A 20054-nucleotide genomic window follows, 5' to 3' on the forward strand; every position below is an offset into this window, starting at 1 on the left:
TGAAATGTTCGCAGTGGGTGGGTCTTTATGTTTGAGGGGTGGGGTGTTCGAGGTCATTCAGTCCCTCTCCAGTTCACTCTATCGGCGTGTGTTTGTGGGGACGGGTAGTTGGAGTAAGGAGTCGCCGGGCGGTAGCGCATCTCGTAACGCCTTTGGGAAAGAAACGCAGGTGAAAAAAAATCGCACCACCAAGACTGAAGAGGCCATCCCCAGTGACGACTTCTGGGGGAAATTATTCTACGCGACGACTGCGCCACACGCTCCATCAAACACACGCAACCCGGGCTATCAAATGCTAGCCAGCTAGCATCCCTTAAAAAAACTGACGGGATCAAGGTGTTGATAGCTAGCCTCCCAGCTAATTATCCATCAGTTAGCATCCTCCACTGGTTAGCTGCATTAGCTTGCCTTTCCTCCTCGCGCACGTTGAGATCATCCCGTCGCTCGTGGCGGTGCCCTAACAGCTCGCGAGCTCCACATTTCACATTCAGACTAAAAACAGGAAAAACGGCTGCTGCTGGAGACAGCGTCTGCGTTGTATTAGTTGACACCATCACACCCATCCTCCCGACCCCGTCTCCTCTGCCCCCTCTCCCTCCACCCGGAACACTGGAAATCCACAAGCGGCCGGAGAGCGGCGAAGGGCCGGCGAAGCTGGGGGTGCTCGCGCTCCCGGACCCGCACGGAGGCGTAACGGCTACAGACAAGCCCGGCCGCGGGGAGCTACCGACGACGATGGACGGGCTGGCCGTGGAGGTCCGTGGCTCGAATGGGGCCTTCTATAAGGTAACCAGCTTTCTTAAAAGTCCTAGTTGTCCCAGTTAAAAGTTTTTTTTTTGTTACAGGACAAAAACAAAACAAAAAAAACAGCGTCCAGGCCAGGCTAACGGTTACACTGCTAACGTTTGCTGAGGCTCGGTGCTGAAGAACCAGGATGGTTTTACGGTCCATTACAGGGTTGGCCATTGTGGGGTGGGCAGCTAGCACCAGCTAGCTGTTCAGCGAGGTGCACTTGGCATCAACACATAAAGCCTTTAATTGGCTTTTTTATTTTTAATTTAGCAGCTGCCTTTGTCAGTACATAAATCAAACAGTGATTCCCGTGAAGTTGACATAGAGCATCGTGTCACACATCACCAGAAGCTGGGATTCAAAACAAATGTTAAAGTGAAGTGAGCTGCTTGTCAGACAGCTGTTTTGCAGTTCTTGCATGGTGAGATGCTACTGCAAAGCTACATGTTGTGCTTTGTCTCCCAGCCCACTTTGTGAGCTCCACATTTTAAACATTTCAAACAATCATCTTCTGTCTGGACGAAGAAGTAACTCACAGGTTTCAGTTTCTGTTCTGCCTCTGTTTCAAATGAAACCTTACTTAAATACCCCGACACATGACTTCAACTTTTTGTTGATGCTTTGTCACAACTTGTTTTTTTATTTTTGTCTTCCTTCATATTGCTTCTCAGTAATGTACAAGTTACACCTACACATTAGTATTGATAAAGCTTGCGTATAAAATCGATTACACAGATTTGAAATTGGAGCTTTCTTGCACGATTTGACATTAGACTGAAATGATGATGAAAACGGGATAAATGTCATTGAAACCTGAGCAGACACCATTATGGCTGTGGATAAATGTAAACCTCGACTTAAACACATTCACTTCTTCACATGCCCTTTGCTCTTTTTCCGTCTTCGCCTGGTCAACCTAGCACATGGTGCTTCAGTGATGAGCCTATATTTACTCTCCTCCTGCTGCTTCACCTGTTGTTCTTTCTTTACAGGCTGACAGTTTTTGGCTCTGGCGTCAATGAATGCTTTCCACTCACCTCTATAACGTCCATTATCTCACGGCTCTCATTTTGATGAGATGGACACTCGGAGTGATAAAGACTAATGTTAAAGTACATTTGTTGTCCTTTATGGCTGTAGAAGTTGGACATAACGCTTTATGTATTTTTGTTTTGTGATTGACGGACAGCTTTTCAAATGCAGCTCATCTCCTGGTTTGAGCGTGAGCGACTACGACTTTCCTTTTGACCTGTAAATAAGGAACGCATTTATGAGCCTGTCAGGGCAGTATGCCACCTTATCTCTGTGAGAGTCTGCATCTTAATCAGCTGAAAACACATTTCAGGCTCGCTCTTGAAGGCCTGAATTTTGTAATTCAGATGAATATTCAATACAAAATTGAACATTTTAGGCATCAACAAAGAGACAAGTTGTACTTTTATTGATGTTTTTGTTTGGTTAGACTTCATAACTTCATCTGAACACCATGGCTCATTGTGTGAAGAAGACGAACCTACAGCTATTCCATGTAAGCCTCGTTTGTGAGAGAAGAGGGAGCACACCTTGGTCCTCCATGTGCCTGCTGGCATTAGGATGAAGCTACGTCACAGCTGCTGCCCGTGACCCCTCTCTACCCCCCCCACCCACCCCCTAACTTTTTACTTGTCATGTTAGAAAGAGGGCTTGCCTGCCCTTTGACCTGGTAGAACTAGGTGGAAGCAACGTCCTAATCTGACGTAGCATGCTCAATGCAGCTGTCATGCCTACATGCACATGGAGTTGCTGTTTCTCTGAAATGTGTTGTAGAGAGCGAAAGAAACATGTTTGTGTCAGTATAGAGGCATGTTTTGATTGATAGTCTTCGTTGTAGTCAGAGGGGATTTCAGTTTTTAAAACTTAACAACCTTTAACTGGGTGTGTCAGTTTTTCTCCTCTCATACAAAACGCTGGAGAAGAGTTTTAAAAAGAAATAAAAGCGTGTTTTTGCGACTGATGGAATGATGTATTCTCAGCTGTTCTTTTTCACTTCTTTCTCCACATTCATTTTGTATCGCAGCGACGATTCAACTACTGATCAGATGTCTGTAGCCTTTCAGTAAAGAGCACTGGACTGAAAACAGACATCAGCTTGAATGCTAATGTGCAATAATCCAATCTAAGAAACACTGGCTCAGATAGAGTAAAAATGCCAACATGTCTGCATGTTCGCCGCCACTCAACCAGACCTGATGGCTTGGCCAGCTCCTGCAGTACAAAGGCAGTAGGTGAATCCACACATCCTGAATCCAGACCCCTTCCACACATTAGCAGGCTGACTTCTCTGTCCCATATACGGTTAAGTGTCTCACTGAGAGGCAAGCCCCACCCACCACTTTCCCCTCGACTCGTCATTGCTCATAATTGGGGAGGGGTGGCGTAGGGCCACAGATCTGTGGATGAGCTTGATTGGCTAGAAACTGGCTGAAGTATAGCTGTCCCCCGGGATGTCACATAATTCATATACTGTCCATATCAGCTCTACTGGCCTTCCCTCCCCATACATGTGCCCTCTTGTAAAACTATAGTCTTCACCCTCCACACAGAGACGGAGCACGTGCAGTTGAAGTCTGTGTATTTGTGAGCGGAAGATTTCCAGGCTGTCTGTGCTGTCAGGAGACCTCAGTGTTCCTCGTCACTCTCCCCAGCACCACATTCACAGCCAGACAATAGTGTTGCTTCCAAAAAAGCTCGAGATGCGCTTTTTTCTTTTCCCCCAGCAGCAGCAGTCAAAGCGTTTGGTCGAGCATGGCTTACAAGCCTTGATTGTTTACATGCAGAATCAAACAGCCCCCGCCCTCATCACGCTCTCCTCTGTGTGTATTAATTGGAATAAAAGTCGTCCCCTCTTTGTCTTTCTTCTAGGGTTACATCAAAGATGTCCACGAAGACTCCCTCACAATCGTCTTTGAAAACAAGTAAGTATGCCCTTCAGCCTCTGCTCCACGTGTGCTTCATGAGAACTCATGAATTTGTGAGAAAACCAGGTTTGAGCTGTATGATTTTGGATTTACGACGACTACAGAAGTCTAATCCCAGACGTTCCAAACTGTCCTCTGAAGCACCTGTGGCTGGCTGGCATGCAGCTGTCCATACATGTCTCTAACAGTTTTCTACCTCCTGTTCTGACCCCTCCTGCCCCTGCCGTCCTGATAGCATGCTTTCATTCACTTCTACTCCCTCCTACGGTCCCTTTCTGCCCCCCCCCCCCGTCCCTTTTTATCTGCCTAGCTTCGAATGAAGCTCTTGGTGCCCCTAAAAATAGTGACCTGAGGTATGCAGGGTGGGAGGGGTGGCAGTATGGTGACAATTTTGGAATGGTTCCTGCCCTCCATCTTTTCTTTTTACTTTCTCTGAGCACGTGGAGGTAATGGAGTCGTTGCTTGTTTAAAGCAGTTCTTCAAAAAAAAAGGAAAAAACACAATGAATTAGTAAAATCCAAGTACATTCTTCGATTTAAAATTCATTTCAAATGTCAGATTCAAAGTGGGGCTTTAAAGTTCTTTGCAAGATGGGCAGTGAAATGAGCAGATTTCCTCTCATGTTTCATGTGTAATAATCTCTACTGAGATCCTTTTCTGAACTTTATGGCACTCCAGTGTGCTGTTTTCAAGTTCCTATTTGATGAAAGGGATATCATACAATGAACCCAGTCACTCACTGTCCAGACACAGTTCTCTCAAACCTTCTCATTAAATGTAATGAGCCATTTTAATTCTTCTTTATTATTATCTCAGTTAATGTGTTGCAGAGCATTGAATGGCTAATACGCCGGTCCATGTCTGCAGGCTGCTTCAACCATTCATTTTCAACCCGTGAGCTTCTTGATCAGCTGATGAGTGTTTGTCTCCGTGTCGTCCTTCCACAGCTGGCAGCCAGAGAGACAGTTGCCCTTCAGCGATGTGCGGTTGCCCCCTCCATCCGACTACAACAAGGATATCGGTGAAGGAGAGGAGGTGGAGGTAAGGCCTGCCACTCTGCCTCTCCATCTCTGTTTGAGCTGCAGACAAGCTGATCTCCTGTGCTCTTGGTTTCTACATGTTAGGGTTGGCGAATTCAGTCTTTTCACAGCAGATTAATACTGTCTAATCACCCAGGCTAATGTTATCTGTAGCATCGTGTTTTCAGGGCAACAAACTTCTCCCACTCGGCTACATTTTGTTGAGATAGTTGAATAAATAAATTAAGCACTGCCTTGAGTTGCCCCACCACATGTCAGACGATCCTAACTGAGAATGCTAAAATAAATCAGGGACTTCCTGTCACTGAGGAGACTTCTTACAGAATGAACTTGTGACGCTCCACCTGTTGTCACGTTGACCTCTGACCCGTGCTTGAAGAAAAGGGAAAGTATTCCTTCCCGTCATTATCCTCATTGTGGAAAACACATTCAGATGTTTCCGTTTTTCGCCATGATTCCAGTTGTACATATCTTGTACTCATACAGTTTTATTTCCTGACCTATATATTTCTTCAAATTCACTGGGGGCTCGTGGTAGAAAGTGCGAATCAATAGGAGCTAGAAGTAGAAGGCTAGCTTTCTATTTCTATGTTCTTTGTTTGTTTGGGGGTTTTTTTAATACCAAAAACACACAACAATCCTTGTATGTGTGAAGGCCCTGACACACCAAGAAGATCGTCGGTCCCAGTTTTTACGGTGTGTCCAGCTCAGTCGGCCTTTGACATGCTGAATCAGCGTCAGCAGGCGGCCTCCGTCGCAGCTGCTTCTTTGCCGCCTGCTTGGAGTGTCAGCCTCAAACTGATATCGCAATAAAGTTGATTCTGGAAAAAAAAATCTGCCTGATTCTGACTACAGGTTCATTTGAACCAGCTTATAGAATCAATACAGCAAATCAATTTGTCTCTGCCGAAAATAGTCACTTGAAATGTTCCTGAAACACCAGTGAATGGTACAGCAGAGGTCGTGAACGTCCTCGGACCTCATCCACCTCCACCATACTCCACTCTACAAACTGTTCATGTTGACTTACTGGGTGTGATGTGTGTATTACTCGGGTGTAATTCACAATGTGCCTTCCTCACAGGTTTACTCCAGGGCCAACGAACAGGAGCCATGTGGCTGGTGGCTGGCCCGGGTCAGAATGATGAAGGGAGAGGTAAGTGAACTGAAAAAAAAAGTGTGGAAAATCAAGTGCACAACAACAAGAGCTATGAACTGTTGCTTTACGTTGCTAAACATCAGATGCTCTGTGTTCACACTGAGTCTGATCAATCTACTAATGTATACAAACCGTGTGTCTGTCAGCTTCAACTTGTCCAAACTGAAAATAAAGCCCCGTTTCCACACAGCAGTCTGGTACGGATCAGTACAGTTTGGTTCGATTAAGCCTCATCCCGTTTGTGTTTCCACAGCCACCCGTGTCGTATTTGGTAGGCAGCGTGTAAACCGGATAACAATAGCCGCTACGTAATAGCATCACATGATAGCAGCTAACAGCTAAGCGCTAACTAATAAATTCAACAAAGGAGAAAAACGCTACACAAACAATACCAACCCTGGAAAACATCCAGCAGTTCATCACCTCTGTCACTGACATGTGACTCTTTATTATAAAAAACTCAACTCAGCTTTGTTTCAGAGAAGGCTGTGTGTGGCGAGGAGAAATAAACAGACGTAAACAATCAGCTTTGTATGGTTTAAACGTGGCGAGGGTTTTGTTTACTGTTGTCACACGGGAAGTGACGATTCTTTCAACAGACTGCAGTGTTTCGCTCCACCTTCTCGAGTCGGCTCGATATTCTTGGCACCTCAACGGAAGGGTCCCAAAAAGTGGAACGGTACTGGTCGGTTCTCCTCGGTATGGCGAGCCGAACCGCTCGGTGGAAACTCTGCGTGTAAAAATGAGCGTCTGACAAAGCCGAGCTTCAGGTGATGTGCTGTCTACCTTTCCACACAATCTTTAAGAGCACAGTGCACGAGATAGAAACTGGAACTTCATTTCCAGTGTTCAACATGGAGTAAGAATATCCTCAGCGTGCTCGTTCTTCTTGGGAGAAATGATTTTCTCTAAAGCTCCCTGCGTGCTTCCATTAATTTAAACATCACGGCCACGGAAACAGAATTACGAAGCGCAACGAGCTGCTGTTGTTGTGAAAATGAAATACATTTTATACTACGCCGCTGTTGTTCTTTAATCCGACTTAATTTGCTCAATCTTCACAGCGTCTCAGATGTGTCGGAAACACTAGCGTGTAGAAGGGAATGTTTGTGCCTTTGTCTGAGCTTCCTGGAGCTCATCTTAAAAATGAAATAGTGCCACGTGTCAGAAATAAGATTGAACCTCTGTAGCTCTGTGTTTAATGGAGAATAATTATTTCCCCTTTGCCTCAGTGCTCTGTTGTGTTGCCAGGAAGTTACAGAGCTTTCAGTGCTGATGTATGTAGAGTGAATACGGGCCTGTAGTGAGCCCATCAGTACCAGCTAATGAGCTCGCTGTCACTATGTCCTGATGTTGTCTGACACTGGATCTTCAATCCCACAACACCCTGTGCTTGTTCTTTACACACACACATCAGTTTTACAGGCACTGTTGGCTTTTTTTGGCGTTTAAAAAAAAAAAAATCCCACATAATCTCTTCCTCCAGCACAGGCTGCTGGTTGAATAGTGGGTCAGTGGGATATGGACAGGGCTGCTTTGTGGTGCTTCTGTTTCAGCAGAGGTGCTGCTGCTGCTGGAGTGCTGTTATGTGGAGCAGCCTGATAAGAGCCTGCAGGAATGTCTAGCGTTGACTGATGGCTTTAATTCTGTCCTTTGAGCATGGAGAGTGCAGTGTTCATCTCTCCCCCCCTTTTTTTCCTCTCTACATTTTTCCATTTTTTCTCTGCGTCTCACTCCCCCTTTGTTACAGAAGCATGAACCATTCATACACTGTATGAAGCTGTCAGCTTTGTGCGTCTTATGAGAAATGTCATTTCTAAATTAAAGGAACACACAGATTGATTTTCACCTTGATACCTGATTTATCATTATTATGCACGGGTTGGTTTCAGCAGTTCTGCTCTGAGTTTATCTTGGTGTGATCACTTGTTTGAAATTCAACGCAACCTGAGCTGTCAGTGTTTTTACCAGTTAATTTGTTGCTCACGTTATTAAAAAATCAGTATCTCTGTTTTTCAGTTCTACGTGATCGAATACGCGGCGTGCGACGCCACATACAACGAGATTGTCACAGCTGAGCGCATCAGGCCCCTTAACCCCAACAGCCCATCCTCTCGAAACTCCTTCCACAAAGTCCCCATCCCTATCCCAGAAGACCTGAGGGACATGTGAGTGCATACACAACATATTTACCTCCTCATTTCAGGGAGTGCAAGTGTTTTGATTTGACTTGTTTAAAAGCAGCTTTTTATGACTGATGTTGGAACAGCACTATGTTGCCGAGGAATAACAAGGCTGCCTCTCCTGTGGATTGTTTTCTCATCGACAGCTGTTCAAATGACAACATTCACAAAGACTTCAGGAAAGCTATCGGAGCCAACTGCATCTTCTACAGTGCCCAAACACACGAACTCATTGTGCTGGTTAGTGCTCACTTCATGTCACCTCTCCAGTGAACGGCTTTGTTATGTATCCACACATGGAGGGAGAACACAAAGGAGCTGGAGTATCTCTTGAAGGCTCTGTGAGGAGTTTGGAGCCGGTTATGAAAGAGACTGAAATGACTATTGACGCTCTCGGTGAGCGAATAAAAGCTAACAAGACCATCCACACAGAGGTCTAACATTTCTATAGAATCATATTTTAATCCCTGAAAGTGGTGCAGCGGCGTAAGTGTCAGCAAATTGATTTACTGCATGCAACCAAAAACAACACAGATTCTTGATAAGTGATGAAAGCAATTATCAAAAAGAGAGCAGGATCAGATTGTTGTCATAAACACCACTTCCACTGGTACGTCGATTTGCCCACATGAAAACTCCTCACCGAAGCTTTCAGTCAAAATCTCAAAGGATTATGTCTCAGCTTCTGCTCGGTGTAGATTTGAACCTGGTGTTCATTTTTAAGATGTAGAAAATCAATAAATCCTCGTCTTTTTGTGCTGCTTTTTAAAGATGTTTAGGATCTTAAACCTGCCCCTTCTTTGTTCTCTTCAGTCTACAAATGAAACTACAGTAAAGCGAGCGACTCTTTTGAGCGACATGCATTTCCGCAGCATCCGAACCAAGCTTATGCTAATGTCCCGCAACGAAGAAGCCACCAAACATTTGGAGGTAGGCCTTCTCTTTAACATCCAAAGTCCTTCTTAAATAGACCTTATTTTTTACCTGAATATTAGAATGAGTGTGTCTCCCCCCCCCCCAACCTTTCTTAGACAAGTAAGCAGTTAGCGTCAGCGTACCAGGAGGAGGTGAAGGTCAGGGAGGACCTGATGGGCCTCGCCATCGGCTCCCACGGTGCCAACATCCAACAGGCCAGGAAGGTGCCTGGTGTCACAGCCATCGAGCTGGAGGAGGAGAGCTGCACGTTCAGGATCTACGGCGAAGTATGGAGCTTCTATTTAGTCGTTTTTTCGTCATTGTCCTAAGATTTGGATTGGTGAATTGTGGCGTAAAACGGTCTTACGTTTGTGTCGCATCCAGAGCCCAGAGGCAGTGAAGCAGGCAAGAGAGTATCTTGAGTTCAAAGAAGACTACTTTCAGGTACCCAGGAACCTTGTAGGTGAGTGACACGTCAAACATTTATTAAGGAGATCATGTTGTAAGCAACAACCTCCTCCGTCATCGACACGACACATTTCCTTAAAACTCCACCCGCGTGCTCCTTTCAACGACTTGAGTTCTCACCTTCTTTTCTCCCTGTTCCTCTCAGGCAAAGTAATCGGCAAGAGCGGCAAAGTCATCCAGGAAATCGTGGACAAGTCGGGCGTGGTCCGCGTCCGCATCGAGGGAGACAACGACAAAAAGCTTCCCCGGGAGGAGGTAGGCAGGCAGGGGGCAGGCAGGGACGACACTGCCAGCAGCAAAGAGGTGAATGGACCGTTCGGCTGGCCTTCCAGGCCCCCCCCCCCCCCCCCCATAAAACCCCCTTTTTGCTTTCCGAAAAGCAAAGCTTCCTAATTCTAGCAGAGTGTACATGTCCCATGTGTTGTCTGCTTTGACACTTTAATTCTGCTGCTTTGTCTCGATTGTTTTGTCAGTAGCACTTATGTTTTCACTGCTTTGAATAACGCAAAGCCCACAGCACAGCATTGGCCAGTTATGTCGGGCATGTGTTGGCATTTAGTTTGTACTGTCTCTCTGATAGGCTGCTGTCTGACTGTTTCAGTGCGATACCTGTTTTTTCCCATTAATGGTCTTTTTGAAATGGAGGCCGTGTCAAAGTCAGTCCCATTTCTCCAGCGATGGGGATCGGTGTTAAAACGTGATAACCCGTTCTGTCTTTGAAGGAGAGAGAAATCAACTCTTTCTGTCTATGGTTTTATCAGGGTATGGTTCCCTTCGTCTTCGTGGGAACTAAAGAAAACATCAGCAACGCCCAGGCTCTGTTGGAGTACCATGTGTCCTACCTCCAGGTGAGTCACTCCTGCGTGTTGACCAGGAGAGGGCAGCACGAGCCTTTAATCTGCTCCTGTCACTCATAAGCCTTTTTTTTTTTTCTGCCTCCCCACAACTTCACTCCATGAATATTTTCTCCTTACAATTCTGGGAGACTTAGTTGGGGAGTGTTGTTTCTTAGTAGAACAGATCCTTGATGTGACATGCAGGACAAGAGGAGGTTGGGAAGTGTGGGCGTATGTGAAGGGGTTTCTCATATTGGTCACCTGTCTCCCTCCTGTCCCAGGAAAGCTGCTGAGAGCGCCTCATTTTGTCCTTACCTCATGTGCTTTTATAAATGGCTCTTCTCTCTGGGATGGGGTGAAGGGTATGCTGGAGTTTAGATTACCAGCTATTTGGACCCTCAGCTTTCTAAAAATAACTTCAGACCCCCGCCTCGCCTCCCTCAACGTTCAGCTGTCGTTGGTGGAGGCAGCTGTCGCGCTGCAAAGTGAGACCCCCCCCCCCCACAACTCCCCCAAATCAGCCACCAATAAACCAGCCGAGAAACTGCTGTCACAGCACTGCTGCCATTAGAGCTCAGGTCCCACCCGGGTCAACCAGAGGGTCTTTGGTTAGTCGCTTCAGAAAGACTGAAGTCACCCGTGGCGTTTAATTTCATCCTTGTTGTAACTTTGTTTGTTTGAGAGTTTCATATCATATCACAGAGACAGAGTCCAGGGGAAGCCCGACAGAATGATTCAGATGGTGTGATAATGGACCGTTTATAAAAAGGTGACCTCGCTGCTTGGAGATCACTCATTGGTCAATGGACTAAACCTCTATGGCTCCAGTTTAGATTTGTGAACGTCACCCTTTTTTTCCTTTTTTTTTTTTTTTTTTTTTTTTTTTGAGCCAAAAGTGACCATATTTGGTCGCCCCATCTTAAAGCACGCTTTACCTTCTATTATTCTGTAAATAGGACCTTAATCTATAAATATTGAATATCGTGTCGATCATCATGTTATAAAAGAACACTTAAAGCATGAAGAGAGGATTTCATGTTTAAAACTGTTGAATGGCCACTGCTTTTTTTTTTCTTTTTTTATTTAGACAAATCTAAATAACCAAACGGGCTAATCTGTCTAATCCGGTTTGGCATCTGTGAATCAACGTGGCGGAGAACATCTGAGCCAACAAATAGACTGTGAGGCTCTCTCAGCTGTTCTCATAGCGCACAATGTGCCGTTTGTTTGGTCTCTGTTCGGAGAGATTTGAAAGTGAGGGGATCATTTCAATCTCCCGTTTGTCATTCAAAGCACATCAAGGACGTTTCAGATGGTTTTTTTTTCTTACCTACGGGACAACGCTGCCTTTTCTTATTAAACAGAGTCTGCTGACTGAGTTTAAAGTGCTCATTACTCAATGTGCTACTCGACTAAACAAGCTTCTGTTGGAAGTTTTTATATCCAGCAGAAGTTCATGTTGATTTGTAACTGTTCACATTACTGCCTCTCAGTGGTAAAGGAGTAGTACTTAGATTGAGCACAAAGCAAGTCAGGCCCACAACAGAGGTTATAAAATACAGGCTGGTCCCAGTCTCCGTTCCCATTTGTGACTGCTGCGGTATAAATACATGCTGGGATAGTTTTCCACATGAATCCTTCAGTTCATGGTGATTACAAACGATCTGCTTTATGTGTCTGTCCTTTTTTTGGTTGACACTGTTTTCTACTTTCTCGCTGCCCTGCAGGAAGTGGAACAGCTTCGCCTGGAGCGTCTCCAGATAGACGAGCAGCTCCGTCAGATCGGAGTCGGGTACCGCGCACCTACCAACCGAACAGCGGGCCCTGGCACTGAGCGGGAGAAGGGCTACCTGACAGACGAGAGCAGCAACTCACTCCACACTTCTCGCACTTACGGGGGCCGTGGCAGAGGCCGCAGGACCTCCAACACACAGTACTCTGGCTATGGTGAGAATAAGACAACTCTAACAGGATTTAGGTCAGAGATGTTGGAGACAAAAAAGAATGTGAATTCTGATTTTTTTTCTTTCTCAGGCACAAACTCTGAACTGTCCAATGCTTCTGAGTCCGAGGACGTGAACGACAGAGACCAGCGGCCCAGAGGTTTAGGTGGTGATGAGCGAGGCTCACGACGGGGTGGCAGAGGCCGAGGATCTAATTCAGGACGGGGCCGTGGAGGGCCGGGGTCCAAGCCTTCCAACTCCATCAGCTCAGGTAGTAAAATGTGCTGGATATTTTGGTTATCAGTAATCTCCAGACATTGTTGAATATGTACAGAATTAAACAACAGAATAATAAATTTGAAGTATTTTGCAGAAGCGACATGTTCCTTGTTAAGAGGTCTTTACAGGGAAGCAAATTATTAGAAGAGGGCTCCTCTTCTCAAAACAAACAGACCCAGTGATTAAAACAGGCTCACGATCATTACACGATGGAATTAAGACTAAAATGTTGTCTTCGGTGGGGCAAGAAGCGGACCGGTTTCTTTTATTCAGAGCAGCGACAGGGGTTGTTAAATTGGCACTTTGGGAAAACTTTTCTCACAGATTTTATTTTGAAATTTTTGAAAACTGTCACTGTATTACAATGAGGTATGTGATTTCACAATAATGTAAAAATCAGAGCATTATCAGTGTGAATTCTTGAATGAAAGGGCACAAGCAGACTTTCTGTGATCAGGCAGCCTTTGTTTTTAAAGGAGCTCACATGTGAAGGTTCTGTTTTGCAGTGCTGAGGGACCCAGACAGTAACCCATACTCCCTGCTGGAGGGTGAAGGAGAGCTGGCTGAAGCAGACCTGAGTGAGGGCATGGGAGGAGACCGCCGCAGACGCTCCAGGCGCCGCCGTAACGACCAGGAGCCCAGCGTGATGGACGCTGCTGCGGAGTCTGACGGCCAGGCCGGACCCAGCGAGAACGGACTGGGTGAGAACTTTGTCTCTGTGACAGAATCATTCAGGAAACCTCCGGAATAACGACTAACATGGCGTCTCTTAAATGACCTCAAGATGAGGAAGGCCGACCTCAGCGTCGCAACCGAAGCCGTCGGCGTCGTAACCGCGGCAACCGCCCAGAGGGAGGTTCCACCAGCCGTGACAGGCAGACAGCTGATAGTGGTGAGTCACCGTGATAAAACGCTTTTGTTTGTTTTGACCTGATTTTCTTTAGCAGGAAGGCTTTTGCTGTTACAGCTGGAGGATATACTGCATGTTCTGTTTCTGAACAGCTAACGCTCCGAGCATCTGTCATGGCTAACACATATCCATCTTTGCAGTGACTGTTGCCGACTACATTTCTCGTGCCGAGTCCCAGAGCAGACAGAATCTGCCTCAGAAGGAAAACCATACTGGCCCCGAGCCCAAGGTACCGACCGAAACACACACACACACACACACACACACACACACACACACACACACACACACACACACACACACACACACACACACTTGTGTCCGCCGTGCAAACCACTTACCCAGGACGAGTATCACCAAGAGACCCCTAACCACCTGCACAATCATTTCAAACTGTCAGTGATTTTTAGTGCATCACAATCTGCCATGTGGACAATCCGTAAAGGAAATTGGCTTCCCTATTTCGGGGGGGGGGGGGTTGACAGATTTCTGTCTTTCAAGGTGTTTAAAAACTTTAAGCAATAGGCTGCTGATAATAAATGTTAGTCACCAAATATAACAACAACAAAAAAGACTCACCGACCACTTTATTCAGTACAGCTGTTCAACTGCTCCTCTTTGCAAATATCTAAATGAGCCAATCAAATGGCAGCAACTCAGTGCAAGTAGACGTGTAGGCAAGAAGAGGATCTACTGAGGTTCAAACGGAGCATCAGAAGCGACTTTAAACGTGAGAGACGGGCTGGTCTGAGTATTTCAGTGACTGATGATTGACTCGGATTTTCAAGCACAACCATCTCAAGGATTTACAGAGAATTGTCCCAAAAAAAAAATCCTGTGATTGGCAGTTATCTGGTCAAAAAGGCCTTGTTGATGCCTGGGGTCAGAGGAGATCAGTTGGACTGGTTTGAAAAAGAATAGAAAGGCAAAGGTCACTCAAATAACCCCTGGTTATAACAGAGGTACGCAGAGAAGCATCTCTGAACGCACATGAGCTGCAGCAGCAGAGGAGCTCGCCGCATGACGCTCCTGTCAGCGAGGATCGGGAAACTGAGGCTACACTTTACACAGTCTCAATAAAGTTGGAGAACAGAGGTTTTTAATGTTGCCTCTCTAAATGAGGCATTCGAGTGGTAGGGTCAGAGTCTGACGTAAACATGAAAGCATGGATCCATCCTGCCTCGTTTAAAGGATTCAGGCTGGTGGTATCATGGTGTGGGAGATATTTGTACCAACTGAGCATCATTTAAACACCACAGCCTCCCAGAGTATTGCTCATGATCATCCCTTTATGAGCACAGTGTACCCGTCCAGCAGGATCACAAAGCTCATATCATCTCTAACTGGCTTCTTGATTCACTGTACTCAAATGGGCTCCAGATCTCAGACCAATGAAGCACCTTTGGGATGTTGTGGAACGGGAGGTTCATCTCAAGCCGACAAATCTACAGAACTTTGTGATGAGGAATGTTTCCAGCACCTTGTTGAATCTATGACATGAAGAATTAAGGCAGTTCTGAAGACAAAAGGGGGTCAAATTCGGTGCAAGCAAGGAGTAAAAAAAAAAAAAAAAGTGGCAGATGAGTGTAAACTATAATATCATAAATGCACCATTGAGCTTCCTCAGACTATTTCAGTCAGTTCAAATTGCCTGCACAAAGAACACACTGTGTTGGGTAGTGTCCCAGTTGGTCGATTGTCGATGTCCTTCACTATAAATCACATCCTTTCAGAATGATGGACCATTCTCACTTTTTTCATACCTTTTGTACCCACAGGAGAACGGGACCAGCGCCCCAATGCCGGAGCGAACGCCCTCCAAGCGTTCCCCCAGCAAAGGCATGACTTCGCCCAGCGAGACCCTGACCTTGGTCAACGGGGTCTCGTAAAGAGCGGGCCGTGCCCCTCGCGAAACCCAAGTCTAGAGCAAGACTCCATGGCAAACTCTGTCCCTGCTTGCATTAACTTAAACCTTAAACAGATGAGTGAAAAGTACCTGACAAAATACCTGAATTCATACTATGAGAGTGAAAAAGTACAAAAAAACGACAAACGCATCTACTTAAAAACACACGTTAACGGTGTATGCTATCCTATCTATCAGTACTTAGTGCTTATTTAAAAAAAAAAACAACTAGCTTGCCAAAAAAGAGCTGGTGGATATGACTTGATTTTAAAAATACTGAAATACGAGAAACAGGACAAGACTTTTTCTTTTGTTTTTCAAACGGTTGTCTTTTATTTGTGTTTTTTTTTTTTTTTTTGTTATGTTGATTTTGATCATTGTTTATCACTGGTTTGGACACGGCGGTCGCTCTCTCAACCAAAACAGACGCGTCTCTTAACAGTGTTACAGTGCAGACAGGAGAGATGTAAGCTGTAGGGGGAGTGGCGTACGAGCAGACAGTCCAATAGTTTATATGACGCGATGTTCGCACACTGTACCGAGAAGTGGAGACAGACGGACAGATTGGAATATTGATAGACATTGTGCCTTGAATTTGAAAAAAAATAAATATAAAAAAAAAGTTTTCCATTAAGTTTGTTTTTGTTTCCTGAGAGGAAGAAAAAGAGGGAGAGAAGTTCTCTTTGGGTTTTCCTTTTTATGGTTCCAAGAAGAGAACAGACCTGTGAGGGAGTGATGAGGATAGAGAGAGAGAGAGAGAGACAAACAGGATACAGAAAAAGGAAGAAGCGACTGACCAACATTAAGGAACGTGAGGAAAACGGAGAGGTGCCAAACACAAAAATTCAAGGCGCTTGTCCTCATTCTGAGTAGGATAGACAGCGTCAGGGTCAGTGCGTGCGTGCGTGATGGCGTACATGTTTGTGTGTGCACAGTTGCGAGATTTGGCAACCACAAAACTAAACAAGGTTGGGTGAGGTAACAACAACACAAAAACAGCCCTGGGTGGGGCAGACGGTCAGGCGTCTCTATCAACACGCCTGATGAATACGGTTCTTTGAGGGTCCAGGGTGGCACCCACGCAGCCTTGTTAACCAGGACAGGCTGAGACCAGACAGACTTGAACTCTAGACTTAGACTTAAAGGAGAACTAAACCGTGCCTCCTTCTCTGTCCGAGGGGGTGGCGGTGTTAGCTTCCAGCCACACTAGTGTCTTGATAAACCACTGCAGCGCACAGCTCCGGATGCACACGATGGGCGACCACCTTTCTGGGGGACGGGGTGCTGCTAGTGGGGGGGGAGGGCCTGGAGATTGTGGGAATGGGACAGCTTCAATTGACATGAGAGCCACGCGACACACAGGCCCACACTTACAGGTACACACAAACACACCAGGGCGCGCGGAAGTCAGAGCGGTCGCACCCGGGGGGGCGCATAATAAGACGAGCGCAAACTCGAAACTGTAAAGAAGCTGAGCGTCCGTCTTGTACCTGGCAGTATGGGCTGGAAAAAAAAAAAAATGAGAGTATGAGGGGGACTCGGGAAAAAAAAAAAAAAAACCTACTCAGTGGCTCTCTGCTCATGTTGTTACTGTTGTCTTGGTTACCGCTCTCAAGTTCTTTTTGTTGCTATTTCCACATCTTAGAAAATATGAAATAAAAAATTGAAGTGAAATCAACCTCTTCTCTGGAGATGAACTTTGATTTCTCTGTCTTGTGAGTTTGCAGTCTATTTTTCTAACTCTGCATGGCATTTAGTTAACGAGTAGTCGGCGGTGCCTGTCCTGTGCATGAGGAAAAGAGAGGGTGTTATTAATCTGACTTACAAAGCCATTGTTTCATTCACTAGAACTGCTGCTAATGTACACATTGAATGTCCAACTAACGTAGAAACTCGACCTGGAATAGAGGGATGACTATTTGTGGCTTCAAAAACACACAAAACAAAAATCTCCTCGCTCACCTGCCCTGAAAGTTTCTCGAGTTGGATACGAGTCGGGAAGGGACTCGCTCCTTCGCTGACGACTAAGAGTCTCCCAAACAAAGTGTTAAAGTACAACATTGTGCATGACAAGCAAGCGTCCACATGACCAAAGGTTTTGAGAGACAGATAAATGGAAATGTGGTTGAATGGAGATTGACCCAGATGCTGCTCTTATACAGTCCTGCTCACCTGTATGTTGTGTTTTTAAAGGATGAACGAGCACTTGAGTATTTGTACCTTGGTTAAGCTGCATGTGCGTGACTGGAGGACGAAGCCCTATCTTGTATGTTTGTGTTTACCTTTATACCTCATCGTGTGAATACTGTATTTTCCTTATGTATCTGTACCCTTCCCGTCCTGTTGAAAGACTGCTGGCTGCTCTGTGTGTGTGCGTGTGCGTGAGTTTGTGTGCGCGTGTGGATGCTGGTTGTACAGTCGACTCCTCACTGTCAGATTTTGTCTCTGGTTTTCTCACTCATGTTCTGATGGCAATAAAGGACTTTTCATTGTTTGGTATACACATTTTCTCAACACTTTGTACTTCTTTGCCCAAATCTCTTAACACCACAGATGAAATAAAAACATTTTAAGTAAAAGTTTTGCATTATAAACTATAAATGCACACTTTTGCTTCAGTCACTAAAGGATTAAAAACACCTTGGATTAAACATTTAAACGCTCTGTCACTAGTGTTAGATTTGTATAAAGCTATTTAAAGCAATCCTAAATTTGAGTTTCAAGAAGCTTCAGCAGAGTTCATTTACTACTGACATGTTTAGCATTTAGCCCGGATGTATCTTCATCTACTCCTAGTGTTGCACTTCCTGCCATCAAGCGGCTCAGAAAAAAAGATAAGGGAAATGCCACCGGGAGGACTAAAGCCGTTTTATCACCTCAGTCTCCACCTGTGACTTGATTTTCATGAGCATACAGCGCCCTCTACTGGACACCTACTGTTAAATCAGCTTGGTAAGGAAAAAGAAGGCATCGAAACGTCAGGGCACAGCTGTTCAAAAGTCATGTGATTGGACAGGTTCAAACCTTTATGAAACAGGGTGGGATGAATACCAATGTTGACTTTCACCTTGATTAAACCTCCAGCCTTTTAATGAGGCTGTCCAAAGACACTTTTCAAAAAACACCAAATGATAATTCATGTAGATGTATTTAATGTTTTTAATCAGTACTAGGGCTGTAAAGATTAACATTGATAAATCAATTCAAAGGTGTGAAGATTCACATCGGTACTTGGAATTTCAATACTATGGTGAGCGTCAGCAGCTGTAGAGCAAGATTTTGAAATTAGGTACGCACCACCATCTTTTAAATCTGAGCAGTGGAAGTATTCTGGCTTCCCCAAGACAGAAATATGAAAAGGTGAGAAAATAACAGATGAGACAAAAACTGTGAGCAAATATTGCAAGAGGACTGTGAGCAACACATTAGAAGCTCCAATCACCTCCCCTTGTCTTCAGTCATCATCTTCAGTCTCACTTTGGAAGATAAATCATATCGTGAGTTGAGTTAATCTTTACATCCCTACTCGAAAGTGGGTGTTGATTTTTCTTTTGTTTCCTTTACTTTTGAAAAGTTGTGAACAGCTTTCTCATGCTCATGTTTCAAAGGAGTATGCGTTTGCTTCTGCACATTTAAAAGTGATATTGTACACAGTTTGCCAGAACAGTAATCTATTTGAGACTGGGCTCTGTGGTAATAGGAATACAATCACACAGACTCAAATAAGAAAACTTGATTTGCTAGTCTAATGGTACTGTTTGCTTTTGTAGCTCACATATACATCTCTGTTTCAGTGTTTTCCATAACCTCGCTAACTCTCCAGCTTTAAGTCAACAATCGGATCATCAGAGTTTCCCCCTTCAATGAGCAGAGCTGTATTTCCTGTTCAGCTGGCTCACTGTAGTTCTGATAGGCTCATTAGTCCCACAGACACTGTATGGGGTCAGGGCTCATTGTTATTTGATTTGATAGTAATCCCAGCTCCGACATGTCGTTATACTATCTGTTTGGATGTGACTGTTTGCATTTACAAAAAGAGATTACAGGTTTCTTTGATGGTTAAGAAAAGGCAAATTTAAACTTTTTCCCTTGACAATTATCCTCAATGAATCTTGATTACAATGTTTTTTTACGAGCACTAAACATGAAATATATACAAAGGATTAAGAAATAAAGAGTTTTCTGCTTTTCTTTTTGTGTAAAAAATTATTTAGAGAACTTTGTTTTCTTTGTCTCAATTCTCTACTTCATTCTGACAGTTCCTGCTTTATTTTGAAAACAATATAAAGTTATAAAGTTATGTTGAAAACAAACTTTATAAGGACTTGTTCTTTTTCACAGCCTGTACGCTGCTGCCACCAAGAGGACAAAGAAACACGTTTTTCCCTCCAGATGCTATTGTCAGAATTCTTAAATCGGCTATTTGTGTACTTTCAGTGTTAAGATGTTTGTACGATAGTTTGTGACATCATCCACAGATTCAGATTATTTTATAATTTTAATTTAATTTATAATTCAGTCATATTTCAGTTTACAGATGTGCAGATTCTGATTTTTCAGTTTTTACCAATAAAAAATGAAAAGGTAAAATATAAAAGCAACAATGAAATATTGTGATGTTATTGTATTTCTTATCATTCTTTGAATTCCTTTTCCACTTCACTTA

The 20054-nt window shown here is 44.6% G+C and overlaps 1 protein-coding gene across 2 annotated transcripts; it reads left to right on the forward strand.

Moving 5' to 3' along the window:
• The first annotated feature begins 529 nt into the window (after positions 1 to 529).
• On the forward strand, positions 530 to 17891 carry fxr2 (FMR1 autosomal homolog 2). Of its 2 annotated transcripts, none has more exons than XM_079371894.1 (17): positions 530 to 786; positions 3694 to 3746; positions 4697 to 4790; positions 5874 to 5945; positions 7968 to 8116; positions 8278 to 8371; positions 8945 to 9061; positions 9163 to 9333; positions 9431 to 9509; positions 9660 to 9817; positions 10276 to 10362; positions 12078 to 12297; positions 12385 to 12564; positions 13079 to 13273; positions 13357 to 13464; positions 13623 to 13711; positions 15261 to 17891. In XM_079371894.1, exons 1-17 carry the CDS (start codon positions 736 to 738, stop codon positions 15369 to 15371), a joined length of 2028 nt encoding a protein of 675 aa, XP_079228020.1. In that variant the 5' UTR covers positions 530 to 735; the 3' UTR covers positions 15372 to 17891. The 2 variants fall into 2 exon arrangements, with proteins under 2 accessions (XP_079228020.1, XP_079228021.1); XM_079371895.1 differs by having other exon boundaries at positions 9660 to 9769.
• Positions 17892 to 20054: the final 2163 nt, after the last annotated feature.

The sequence above is a fragment of the Symphodus melops genome (genome assembly GCF_947650265.1).
Source record: "Symphodus melops genome assembly, chromosome: 20".
NCBI classification, from domain to species: Eukaryota; Metazoa; Chordata; class Actinopteri; order Labriformes; family Labridae; genus Symphodus; species Symphodus melops.